The sequence below is a fragment of the Salarias fasciatus genome (genome assembly GCF_902148845.1).
Source record: "Salarias fasciatus chromosome 23 unlocalized genomic scaffold, fSalaFa1.1 super_scaffold_20, whole genome shotgun sequence".
NCBI lineage: Eukaryota > Metazoa > Chordata > Actinopteri > Blenniiformes > Blenniidae > Salarias > Salarias fasciatus.
The window spans coordinates 4,809,022-4,822,177 of NW_021941230.1; the positions used below are offsets into that span (position 1 = coordinate 4,809,022).

Here is a 13,156-nt window from a genome sequence, read left to right on the forward strand (position 1 = left end):
AAATCACTACAAAAACGTAAAATTCCAACTGTTCACAGGAAGGAAAACAAAATTCTTACAACTCACCAAAATAAAAGATGAATGCAAATGATTTTTTTCTTTTTTTTTAGTTTTCGATGACACTTCATGACTTCAACCCAGATGCGGTCAATCAAGCGACCACCAGTATCATAAACACAACACACACTTCTTCCATTACACACACACACACACTTCACCTGTGTAAACAAAATACATAAATAAAGTGGACTTTTAACACTTTTATTTGGGCTCCCGGTACAGAAGATGGAGGATATGTTTCATCATGATACACTGAATCAAACAGCCTCACTTCTCAACTATATTTACACTCAAGTGTTTTTTGTTTTTTTTCTTCTGGAAACTCCGGCGAATTACAATCACCGTTCGGCGAATTTTCACTTTTTTTTTTTTTTAAATTTATCTTTAAAAACGCGGATAAACGAGTCAGCACATTTAAATCATCGAGAATTTTTTTGTTGTTGAATTTTTCGGAAAAAAATATAAACAAAAAAAACCAAAAAACAGACGATGTTCGCCGGCGTTTCGTCCGTCTCGGCGCAAGAGGGAGGAGTTGTTTACATCAGCGTCGCCGTGACGACGGAGGAGGAAGATTTGTTTTTATAAAACAGAGTTCAAGACCTGAGATTTTTCAGTGGAACGAAAAACTTTTTAAAAATAAGAAAAAAAAAAATCCTGTAAACTGTCGCTACGTTTTTTTCTTCTCTTCCCTTTCGTGACTTGCGAACATGCACGTTTAAAATCATTAAAAGGACGACTTTTTTTTTTAAAAATCTTTTCCCGTCGCAAGCTAGCAGGCTAGCGGCTAACGGCTAGCAGCTAACGGAACATTTACATCTGGACAGTTTGGATCAGTGTGTGGATCAGATAACTTAAGACAAATAAAACTCTTTTTTTCCATCTTTTAAAATCTATTGGACATGGCACACTGTCAAAAAAAAAATCAAAATCTGAGTAAGGTTTTAAAACTTGTTTTGAGGGAAAATGTCTCATTTTACTTGATTTGAAAAAAACGTATTTAAAAATTAGATTTCAGCAAAATAAAAGATAACTTGAGGGAGATTTTCTGAAATCAAGACAATTTTGAAAACAACTTGTTCTATTGGTGGATTTTTTTCCGTAATTAAGATGCTTTTACGTTGCAATAAGTAAAAAAAAAAAAATCCACCATTAGAACAAGTTAAAATGAGACGTTTCCACTCAACGCAAGTTTAAAAAACTTGCTCATATTTGATTTTTTTTTACAGTGTAATACTGCAGGGGGCGGGGCTTGTTGAGGAGGAGGAGGTGGGCGGGGCTACAAGTTCATTCCTTGGGCACTTAGTAACGAGTCCAGCATGTCGAAAGTGTCTTTGTAGTCGGTGTGTTGCCCGTTGGCGGGCGGCGGCGCGCCGTTGGTCAAGTCGTGGTGTTCGGCCGCCCGCTGGCCGCTGCTCACGCCGTCGTAGTGGGCGGAGCCGACGCCCCCTTTGGAGCCGCGGCTCTTGGACGAGTGGTGGTGGTGGTTGTGGTGGTTGTTGTTGTTGTTGTGGTGGTGATGATGGTGGTTGTTGTGGTGGTGGTGGTGGTTGGCGTCCGAGTGCGGCCTCTTGTGGTGATGGCCGGCGGACGCCGTTGCCGCCGCCGCCGCCGTCCTGCCGCCGCCGTGTTTGGAGTGGCGGTGCTCCTTGTGCTTGCTCTCCGACGAAACCTTGATCCGCATCTTGAGCTCCTCGCCGGCGGCCGAGCCGTTCTCGGGCGCCGGACGGGGCTTCTTGGAGCTCGGCTTGTCCCGCCGGCCGTCGCCTGCCGGCAGCGCCGGCGGCAGCGAGCGCTTCCTGTGGTGGTGGTGGTGGTGGTACGTGTCCGCGCTCGCCTCGTCCTTCACGCCGCCGTTCTGCAGCGCGAGCTCGGCCGCGTGCTTCTCGCGGTATTTCTCCAGAGTCAAGACTTTCTGCGGCCGCTCGCCGCCGCCGGAAGTTTTATGTTTATGTTTGACCAGCGTGAAGTCCGAGTGCGGTGGCGGCGCTGCCGCCGCCGCCGCCACCTGGGGGAACTGCTGGTCGCCCAGCGGCTGGTACGAGGCGTAGGAGGCGGCGATGGCGTTGAGGGCGGGGACGTCGGACGAGTCCGACGACGACGTGGAGGGGAAGAAGGAGCCAGCGACGCCAGAGAGGCTCTCTAGGGACGTCCCCTGGAAGGCGCCGTCCGCCGCCGAGCCGTCCGTCTTTGGCTTCTTCGCTGCTTGGATCGCCTGCGGGAGACGAAGAGACGCATCAGGACAGTGCCGCATTCGCCAACGCCTTGACGGACAGTACGATTAGCCAATGACAAGAGCTGCTAATCCGGGGGTTGCTCAACCGGGTTCCTGGAGAGCCCCGTCCAGCATGAAGCTTCATGAACCACTGGCTTTATTTTCTGAAGCCACTAGATGGTGCTCATGGTTCTAAGATAGAGGCTGGAGGACTGAGTTTTTCTGCTGTGTTATGGAAAAAATCCATATGGAAAGTTTGGAGGTGCGTCTTTTAATTAAAAGCAACGTGTGCAGCGGTACAGCAGCTTCATTAACACGCCGCAAATCGGTCTGAATGTCAATTTCTAGTTTCTGCTCCAGGTAGGATATTTAATCCAACCTATGTCTGTGTGCTTGACGTGATCAGTTTGCTGTTAATGAGCTTGAAAATGTTTTGAATGTTGACAGTGACTCCATTTATTTTTTTTCCCCAATAAATGTTGATTTCTTTAACTTTTGTACCTTTGATTGAAACGTATTAAAACAGACATAATCTCCAGGTTTTAGAAATCACAGTGCTTATGCTAATTCAATCTATTTACATTTTCTCCTTCCAGTATTGTGCATAATAATGTAGAAACACCGTATCTTGCATATTCCTTGAGACAAAGTTATGAACTGATAAGGGCTATTTTGTATATTTGAAAGTGTCTTCTCAAAAAGGACTGACGCTTCAAACTGATGATAGTCATCACCAACTGTTAGTCCTCACATCTCTTCAAAAAATAATGAACCAGAATTTAAAAAAAAATATATATTTCTAATTAAAAGTTCTTTAAAAGGCATGACAGAAATTATTCACATCAATTGCTGTATTCAAAATTTTTTTTTAATGCCGTGCTTTAGTATATCCAGCCCAAACGCTCCAACAATCCTGGCCCGGCACCTCTGGCAAATTTTAGAACTCACTGTGGCCCGCGAGTCAAAAAGTTTGCCCACCCCTGATTGACAGTGGTTCATGAAGCTTCATGAACCACTGTCAATTCTCTGAAGCCACGAGATGGCACTCTTGACAACGAGGTGAGCTCTCAAACATTTCTTGAACAGACAGCACCATCTACTGGCTTGAGAAAATCAAGACAGTGGTTCATGAAGCTTCATGAAGCTTCATGAACCACTGTCTTTTCTGAAGCCACGAGATGGCACTCTTGACAGCGAGGTGAGCTCTCAAAAATTTCTTGAACAGACAGCACCATCTAGTGGCTTCAGAAAATCAAGACAGTGGTTCATGAAGCTTCATGAACCAGTAGCTTTGGCCGTATATCTTTAAACGTAGCTCCAGCGCGTCACGACATTTTCCTCAGCGGACCTTGTAACGCGGACTGTTACACACTGCTAGCTACTTTTTTTTTTTTGGCGCGTTGCCACGGAGACAGGAAGCATTAGATCAAGGACCAAACAAGAACCTTCTGCCCTTTCCTAGAACCTACCCTCCAGTTCCGGATCCTCTTCAGCTTGCTGGGCGTCTTCTCCAGGATCTGAAGGAACTCGTGCGTGAGCTCTGGAAATAAACAAAAACGCTCGATTTCAGAATCGGAATCTCTGGAGGACGGGATTAAAAATGGCGGAGGAGCGTTACCGTCCAGCAGCTGCAGCGTGACGCTGCGGTCCACGTACTCCCACCAGTGCTTGCCGTCGGTGGAGACGGGGATCTCCCAGTTGGACCACTTGCAGGCCAGGTGGATGCAGACGCAGGCCACCACCGTGGGCCGGTACTGCAGGCAGAAGGTGGTGAGGTGCAAGCTGTGGGCGGAGGGACACAGGAAGGGGACGGGGGAGCGGGGGAGGTGCCGAGGTCAGTCGGGAGAAAAGGGCACGTGGAATTTATCAAGAAAACCGATTGCAAAAAAAATAAAAAATCTGAGCAAATTTTCAAACTTGTTTGATTGTAAGAACACATTCTAGACTAAATCCAGATTATTCCATTTAAGACAAAAAAACAGCATTTCTCAATCTCAACATGAGTAATCAAATATTCTGTTTTTTTCACGCTTGATTGAATCACACACTGCAAAACATTTTAAATCTTCTCAAGTTGTTCAAACTTGTTTTTGAGTGAAAACGTCTCGTCTGACTTTAAGATCAATTCACTTAAAAATTACATTCCATCAAGAAAAAAGACTTGATTTAAGAAAAGTTCTCTGAAATCAAGACCGTTTTCACTTATTAGTAAATATTTACTCATTTCAAAGTAAAACTATCTTAATTCTTTCTTAAAATAAGAGAACTTCTCTTAAATTAAATCTTTCTATCTTGATGAAATATAAGTTTTAAGTGAATTTTCTTAAATCAAGTAAAAAAAAAAAAACACATTTTCACTTAGAACAAGTTTAAAAAAACTTGCTCAGATTTTGCATTTTTTTTGCAGTGCGTGCAGTTTAGTTTGGATCAATCCGAATTGGTTCTGAATCCAGAGACTGAGAAACGCTGCGGTCGCTTCGCCAACACAAAAAAAAAACGATTAGTCTCCGAGGCTCCGGGGGGTAAAAATAATCACCCGTTCAACCCGAAACCCAAACTACACTGCAAACCCACATCATCGATCCTCACGCTTCGATCCTCAGCAACACGCTTGTGCCCTTTCAGCGACTACTTTTCTAAATTGCAAGCGTAGAAGAAGAAGTTCCGCTGTTTATATTCTGCTGTGAGTGACCGAGCTGTGGACAATCACAAAAGTGACTGGCTACTGTTTTAAAGCTTTGAATTCGGTGTCCTGCTGAAAGGGCACAAGCGTGTTGCTTGGTCTGCCGCGGCTTCCGTAGTTCAGGGTGCGCGTGCAGACATGCAATGGAGCTGTATGAGAGCGCCCTGTTTGGGCTCTTAAAATGTACTAAATGACCTCATTAAGAATTAATTATGGACGTTACGCGCTCAGGACACTTGGATTACAGCGGACGAGCAGTATGAAGGAAAATGGGAACGTTTTGTGGATTTTATGGACCATTTTTTCTGTCGGGCTCTGTCGGTCCCTGTTTGTTGACCACGAAAATCCCCAAACATCTCCAACTGCATTTGAAACGTCAAAAAAGTGCTCCAGAGTGTTTCTCAGCATGAGGGTGAGTAGAAAATGAGGCCAAATCGTTTTTTGGGTGGAGTATTCCTTTAACAATCAGATTGATCTGAATTACCGAACGCATCTCAGTTTAAGTCTGAAGTCCATTTTTCCCCTGCAAAAATTTTTAATTCCAGGTGTCAAATTTCAATCTGGTGAGTTTTTATACTGATTCTCTGGAGTTATTGAGATTATTCTGCCTGTACACTGCAAAAAATCCAAATCTGAACAAGTTTTTTAACTTGTTTTGAGTGAAAATGTCTCATTTTACGTGCTTTAAGATAAATTCACTTAAAATTTATATTTCAGGAAAATAGAAAGACTTGATTTAAGAGAGGTTCTCTGAAATAAGTACAAAAAAATCCACCAACAGAAGTGAAAACTGTCTTAATTCCAGAGAACGTCTCTTAAATCAAGTCTTTCCATCTTGATGAAATATAATTTTTAAGTGAATTTATCTTAAAGCACGTAAAATGAGACATTTTCACTCAAACAAGTTAAAAAAAAACCCTTCAGATTTTGATTTCTTGCAGTGTAGCGAGGGATTATCGATACTAGTGTCGAATTACAAGAGCAAGAAAGCTGATTTCATCCTTTATCCGTTCACCTGTCAAAAAAAATCATGAGTAAATCTACATAAACAGACGTCCAATGAACTGATTTACATGCAAAATTCACATAAATTTGACATAAAACCGCTGATTTGTGCCATAATCCAGCTTCTACACTGTAAGGAAAAAAAAATCTAAATCTGAGCCTGTTTTTAAAACTCACTGAGTTTAAAAAAACTTGCTCAGATTTGGATTTTGTACAGTGTAGGTCAGTTTGCAGTACAGTTTGGCATTTTATGCCTGTTTGTGATCATAAAATTACAAAAAAAAAAAAGAAAAAAATCAGAAAATTGATAAAAAATGTGAACTGTACTTACCCATAAATTGTAAAAGTTTAAGACTCTTTAGTGGCAATCTATATTCAGGCTACCGTTTGAGTTTTTTCTGTCATTTTCTTTTTTGTTGTTGTTGTTTTTTTGTTTTGTTTTTTTCAGAGGTGTGCACTCGGCACCAAACGGCTGTGAGAGGTCACGGCAGCACCACTACACCCCGCGTTCGACCCCCCCTGTGTGTCCAAACACTGAGCCCTCTGTACATTACACCGCACAACAGCAACCCGGTGGAGGAGGGGGGAGGGAGGGAAGGAGGGGGGAGACAATCCTCCTGTGGAGGGAGGGGGGAGAGAGGGAAGGAGGGGGGAGACAATCCTCCTGAGGAGGAAGGGAGGGGGGGGAGGAGGGGGGGACAATCCTCCTGATGAGGAGCGAGAGAGGGAAGGGGGGGGGGAATCCTCCTGTGGAGGAGGGGGAGGGAGACAATCCTCCTGTGGAGGAGCGAGGCAGGGAAGGAGGGGGGAGACAATCCTCCTGTGGAGGAAGGGAGGGGGGAGACAATCCTGAGGAGGAGGAGGGGGGGAGACAATCCTTCTGTGGAGGAGCGAGGGAGGGAATGAGGGGGGATACAATCCTGTGGAGGAGGGAGGGATACAATCCTCCAGTGGAGGAGCGAGGGAGGGGGGAGACAATCCTGAGGAGGAGGGAGGGGGGGAGACAATCCTCCAGTGGAGGAGCGAGGGAGGGGGGAGACAATCCTGAGGAGGAGGGAGGGGGGGAGACAATCCTCCTGTGGAGGAGCGAGGGAGGGGGGAGACAATCCTGAGGAGGAGGGAGGGGGGGATACAATCCTCCAGTGGAGGAGCGAGGGAGGGGGGAGACAATCCTGAGGAGGAGGGAGGGGGGGAGACAATCCTCCTGTGGAGGAGCGAGGGAGGGGGGAGACAATCCTGAGGAGGGGGGAGGGGGGGAGACAATCCTCCTGTGGAGGAGGAGGGAGGGAATGAGGGGGGGAGACAATCCTCCTGAGGAGGAAGGGAGGGGGGGGGGGGGGGAGGAGGGGGGGAGGAGGGGGGGACAATCCTCCTGATGAGGAGCGAGAGAGGGAAGGGGGGGGGAAATCCTCCTGTGGAGGAGGGGGAGGGAGACAATCCTCCTGAAGAGGGAGGGGGGAGAGAGGGAAGGAGGGGGGAGACAATCCTCCTGAGGAGGAGCGAGAGAGGGAAGGAGGGGGGGAGACAATCCTCCTGAGGAGGAAGGGAGGGGGGGGGAGGAGGGGGGGACAATCCTCCTGATGAGGAGTGAGAGAGGGAAGGGGGGGGGAATCCTCCTGTGAGGAGGGGGAGGGAGACAATCCTCCTGTGGAGGAGCGAGGCAGGGAAGGAGGGGGGAGACAATCCTCCTGTGGAGGAAGGGAGGGGGGGGGACCGGGTGCGATCAGGGCGTTGGACACAGGGAGGGGGAGGGGGGGAGAACCCCCCCCTGCTGAAACAGGACAGGAAGCTATAGTGTGCCATCACAGTGCAATAGTGGGGAACAGGGTAATGACCTGTTGGTAGCCATGAAATAGGAAGTCTGTGCCAGATCCTTGCTCGCTGTGGGGGGAGGAGAAGACACATTTCAGGAGGACTTTTTAAAAAAAAAATAATAATAATGAAGGAAAGTGTAAGATTGGGGGGGGGGGGGCGTACCTCGAACAAGCTGGGAACATCTCACAACGTCTGTATGCGGATGATCGACTGTTATTTCAAAGCCTGGAGGGAGAGACAGAGACAGTCAGGGAACAGAACTCAAATCTTTTTCAACTTGTTTTGAGTGAAAACGTCTCATTTTACTGGATTTAACATAAATTCACTAAAGTTTTAGATTTCATCAAGCTAGAAAGACTTGATGTAAGAGAACAAATATAATTTTGTCGCTGAATTTATCTTAAAATCGTGTAAAACTACACATTTTTTCTCTCATAACTTCAAAAAAACTTGCTCAGATGTTGCTTTTTCGCAGTGTGTGTAACCTGTAATGTGTGTCGGTGTGTGTCGGTCTCACCGAGTGTTTGCAGCACGATGGTTTCCAGGGCTACGAGCTCCTGAGCATGCAGCTGGAATGCCTGCAAGAAACAGCGGCGCGCGAAAATTAATAAATGAACAAGAGTTAAAACAAAAAACCGCAGGAAATGAAAACAAAACCATGTAACACCTTAAAATGTGACAAAAACTACAAGAAAAAAGTAGGGAATAATAAAAAAAGAAGAAATAGACATTCTACAGACTCAAAATGACAAAAAAGATCAGAAAATCGCCAAAAATATGCAATAAAAAAAAACACAAAAATGAGAAAATTTAACACATAGAGCCTCAAAAGGACACTGGATTACTTATCTATAAAAGTCAAGATAACATTTTCACGATTATTTGTAATAAAAAAATGAAACTGAGTCAAGAAGAGGGTAAAGATGTGTAAAGGAGGAGTGTTGAAAGGCCCAAAATTAACACAAAAATAAGAAAAAAACGATCAGAAAGGTTCAAAATCACAAGAAAAATAAGCAAAAATCCACAAAAATATTATTCCCCTCCGAAAATCAGTTTTTACTGTAAAAATCTCAAAAATGTATACACAATGAAACCGGGATGCAAAATTAAGATGGCATAGAGATCCACAGTTTTCACTGCAGTGCAGAATTTAACCCATTTTCTTGGCTGATTTTCACAGTTTTGCACATTTTAAAAGTTTTTTTTGTTGACAAGTTTGAAATGTAGCTTTATTTGAGCCATTTCCCTTCATTTCATCAGTTTTTCATGCTTATTTTCTAACCATGTTTTTTTTTTTTTTTTACTTTTGGAAATCGACACATTTCTGGGTTTTTTTTCCTCCAGTTTAAGGTTTAGCTACTTTTCCAAAATTCATTCAACTTCATTGTTTTTAAATACCCTTTGAACAAAGACGGGCAAATCCTTTTGCATCGTAACTATAATAAAGAAACTTTAATGGAGATGTACTAGAGACTGAAAATGACTAAAAAAGATCAGAAAATCACCAGAAATATGCACTACATTAACAAAAAAAGACGATAAAATGCAACAGAGATAAGAATCAAGATGCTGTTGTTAAAAACTAAACCACATCAAAGATCAACGCATAGAAACCAGCCCCGGGTGCAGATTCTGATCTTTTCTACTGTGATGGAAAACGACCGAAACCGAGCAGAGAAGAGGGTGAAATGCTTGAAGAGACTCGGAATTAACACAGGAATAAGGAAAATAAGCAGAAAGGTCCTAAATCACAAGAAAAACAAGCAAAAAAGACCTAAAAATATGATTATTTCCCTCCAAAAACCAGCTTTTACTGCAGAGTATTAGGATACATGAAGCTCCTTTTAGCAAAATATGCGCAGTAAAACCAGGATGCAAAAAACAAACAAACAAAAAACAAGACTGTAGGATGAAAAATATCCAACAATGAGAAGGAACCTGAATCAGAAGGAGCCCAGATGTGGAAAACAGCTCCAAACAAATGAAAAAATAACAAATCCGTGCAAAAATAAGCAAAAATTCTAGTTATTTTGGAGCCATAAAGCACAAATGAGAAAAAAAAAAACAGAAAATTGCCAGAAATATGCACTAAATTAACAAAATGATGAGAAAATGGAACAAATAGAGCCGTGATGACACCAGATTACTCATCTGTAAGAGTCAAGACGTCACGTCTTTAAAATTATTACTATTATTGCAATGGAAACGACTGAAAGCGAGTCAAGAAGAGGCTGAAATGTAGAATAAAAAGTGTTAAAAGATTCAAAATGACCAGAAAAATAAGGAAAACGAATCAGAAAGGATTAAAAATCACGAGAAAAAATGAGTAAAGAATCCCAAAAGTATGATTATTCCCCTGTTGCTGCAGAAAATTAGGATCAATCAAGCTCCTTTTAGCAAAATCTACACACAGTAAAACCAGGACGCAAAAAAATAAGACTGGCTCACACAGAATCGCCAAACTGTCGACTCAGAAACTGAAAACCAACAGCTAATAATGAAACAATAACAACATAATGTGCAAAATATTAACAACCTTTATTAGCAACAGCTTAAAAAGTGCAAATACAAACAGTGAGCAGAACCGTCCAGAACAGTTTTAGCGCAGAATGCGCCGCGCACACGTCAATTCAATTAAAATCACAACCTGGACAACTTTGAACAACGAAAAAAAGAGCAGCTTCTAAAAAAGGTGGAAATACAACAGTCAAACAATTCAACATAAACTTCATCAAAAGTTTCCAAAGTTAAAGTTGACTTTTCGGTCTTTTTACTGTTATATTTTTTGATTTATTACAAACACTTTGGGGTCTAAAATGTTAATTATGAGGTTATTCTTGACTTATTGGAAGAGTTTGTGTCATTTTGTGTCAGATTTGTGTCTTTTTGGCCTCGTTTTTTGTCTTTTAGGCTGCTGTGTTTCTATTTTTTACCTTTTGTGCCTTATTGCAGTAATTTTGGACACTTCTGTGGTTATTATTGACTTTATAGAGCAGAAATAGTCATTTGATGGTGTTTTTAGTGTGCTTATAGTTGAATTTTATGTCTTTTGCAGAAATGTATACCTTTTTAGACAGTTATGGATCCATTTTTGTACTTTTTTGGTCTTATTACAGTGATTCGGGATATTTCTGCGGTCATTATTGCCAACCTGAACAACTTTGAATAACAACAAAAAAAAAAAAAAAACAGCTTCTAAAAAGGTGGAAATACAACAGTCAAAACAATTCAACATAAACTTCATCAAAAGTCTCCACAATTAAACTACTGTGGAAGTAAGACTGAAAATTCAACCACATATAAGTGCTGTTGGACAAAAAAAATAAAGATTTTTAGCCACTGAATAAATTATATTTTATATTTAATCCTTATCTTCTATAAAAGTGCATTGCAATTTTTTGTCAACGACGGTACTGAAACTGATCCCGTTGCTTTTGAAAGACACCGCCGGTTTACCTTATTGCCGCCCAACCCTAAAGGAAACTGGACCAGAAAGAGCCCAGATGTGGAAAAAAGACTCCGATAAAAGGCTAATATAACAAATATGTGCAAAATAAAACAAAAAATGTGAAGTTATTGAGTTTGATATATGTTTTAGATTCACATATAAAAACTATGTCTTTGGATGTATTCATGAAGCTTTCACTACATTCCAGAACCGTTTTCTGACCTGATTTTAACAGTTTTTGTTTCTCTTTTTAAGATTTTGCCATCAAATTTGAAATGTAGCCATTTTTTGCCATGTCATCAGTATAAAACCGAGTAATTTATTAAAATATGATAAAAACGTACTATAAAACAAAGTGTAAATTGAAGAATAAAAAAGAATAAATCAAAGTATGTTAAATATTCTTTGCTTTCAAAACAGTTTTGCTCCTTTTTTAAAGCTTTTTTTGGATGACAGTTTTGAAAAGTTTTATTTATAGCCCTTTTTTTTCCTTCTTTTTCATCAATTTTGTAACAATTTTTATTTCTTTTTCTTTTAGAAATCCAGACATTTCTAGTTTGTTCTTCTATTTCTTGCGATTTTAACTATTTTCCTACCTCCCACCTTTTGAACCAAGCAAATCCTTCAAATTACTATAATAAAGTAACTTATAATAATAATAATAAATTTTATTTATATTTATAATGCACTTTACATTTCAATCAAATCTCAAAATGCTACAGCAGTACCAGAGTTAAAACAACAATAAATAACAAGAGTTTAACCTAAATATTTATTCACATTTCATGTTTTGGAGCCGCTACAGAGGGACTAGAGCCACATGTTGAACACCTCCTGATCTGAATGAATGGAAGACACTGAATCAATCAGCCTCCTGATGAGTTTCGCTGAGATAAGATCTTGATGAGATCCTGTGGATCCCACAGAGAGATCGGGAGAAAAACAACCCCCCCCCCCCCCCCCCTCCCTTCCCCCCGCCACTCACGTTGCTCTTGGCGTCCATGGCCGGCTCCTGCGGGCTGATGCAGGCATGGGCGATCTTGATGACATGCTCCAGCTTCCGGGGCTGCTCCTCCACCTTGGCTGCCAGGAACAACGTGGTCTGGGAAATGATCTGCAAAACACGCATAAATACATATAATCCACCCGCGATCTGTGGAGGGAAAATAACTCCAAATTGAGGGGGAAATACTCACATTCCTGTGGAACTTGGTGAAGGAGTGGATCATGTAGAACCGGTGCATGTAAACAATGGCGGTGTTGATGATGAGCTGGGAGCTGCGGCGGAGGCGTTAAGGGCTTTAAATGCAGGTTGAAAACGCACCGAAAGGGGTTAAAATGAATTCCCGGAGTAGTTCCTGGAATATAAGCGATAGATGAAAGCTAAAACAGAAGGGGGCTGAGTGCAGTTCCGACGCCGGCTGAAGCTAACAATAGAATGAGACAAACAATGGCTAGCGTTAGCATGTAGGCCGCGGCGGGAAAAACAGCGAAAATTAACACGAATTAAACAATTAAATTCTCACAAAATACTTTAAATAGGTCAGTAAGACAGTTTAAGATAAATTCCAGGGGATTAAATGTTAAATAAACCCGGTTTTAGAGCTAGCTGCCCCCTCTCGCCTGACGCTAGCGTTAGCCGGCGGAGCCCGTCAGCGGATACACGTTGAGCCTCTGGCCGATGTCCTGGATGAGGTTGGCGGCCTGCTGCCGGTACGAGAGCTCCCGGTCCGCCTCGATGCCGCAGCGGCGGGACGGCGTGTTGTCCAGGTGCTCCCGGGTGAAGAGCCACTTGGTGGAGGGTCCCCGGTGCGCCGCCATCACGCTCCCGACGGCCAAGCCCGACGGCGGAGGGAGCTGCTGGAGCGGCGGAGAGGGAGGCGGAGGCCCGGAGCGGAGGCGGAGGAACCGGTGGGGCCGTCCCGGGAGAGCG

General features: G+C 42.9%; 1 protein-coding gene across 1 annotated transcript; it reads right to left on the bottom strand.

The window, feature by feature from the left end:
- Positions 1-347: 347 nt before the first annotated feature.
- ccnt2b (cyclin T2b) lies at positions 348-13,114 on the bottom strand. Its single transcript, XM_030086262.1, has 9 exons — positions 12,887-13,114; positions 12,420-12,501; positions 12,209-12,337; positions 8,293-8,353; positions 7,938-8,000; positions 7,796-7,841; positions 3,891-4,054; positions 3,742-3,812; positions 348-2,272 (listed from the first exon to the last, which is right to left on the bottom strand). Exons 1-9 carry the CDS (start codon positions 13,042-13,044, stop codon positions 1,337-1,339), a joined length of 1,710 nt encoding a protein of 569 aa, XP_029942122.1. The 5' UTR covers positions 13,045-13,114; the 3' UTR covers positions 348-1,336.
- Between the last annotated feature and the right edge of the window lie 42 nt (positions 13,115-13,156).

What these genes read in the sequence shown, in the direction of transcription:
- ccnt2b (XM_030086262.1), bottom strand. Translation starts at nt 13,044, where the DNA reads ATGGCGGCGCACCGGGGACCCTCCACCAAGTGGCTCTTCACCCGGGAG. An exon ending in ATCGGCCAGAGGCTCAACGT is followed by an intron (nt 12,502 to 12,886) that starts GTATCCGCTGAC and finishes CCTCCGCCGCAG; the next exon opens with CTCCCAGCTCATCATCAACA. An exon ending in AGAGGATCCGGAACTGGAGG is followed by an intron (nt 2,273 to 3,741) that starts GTAGGTTCTAGG and finishes CGTCTCCCGCAG; the next exon opens with GCGATCCAAGCAGCGAAGAA.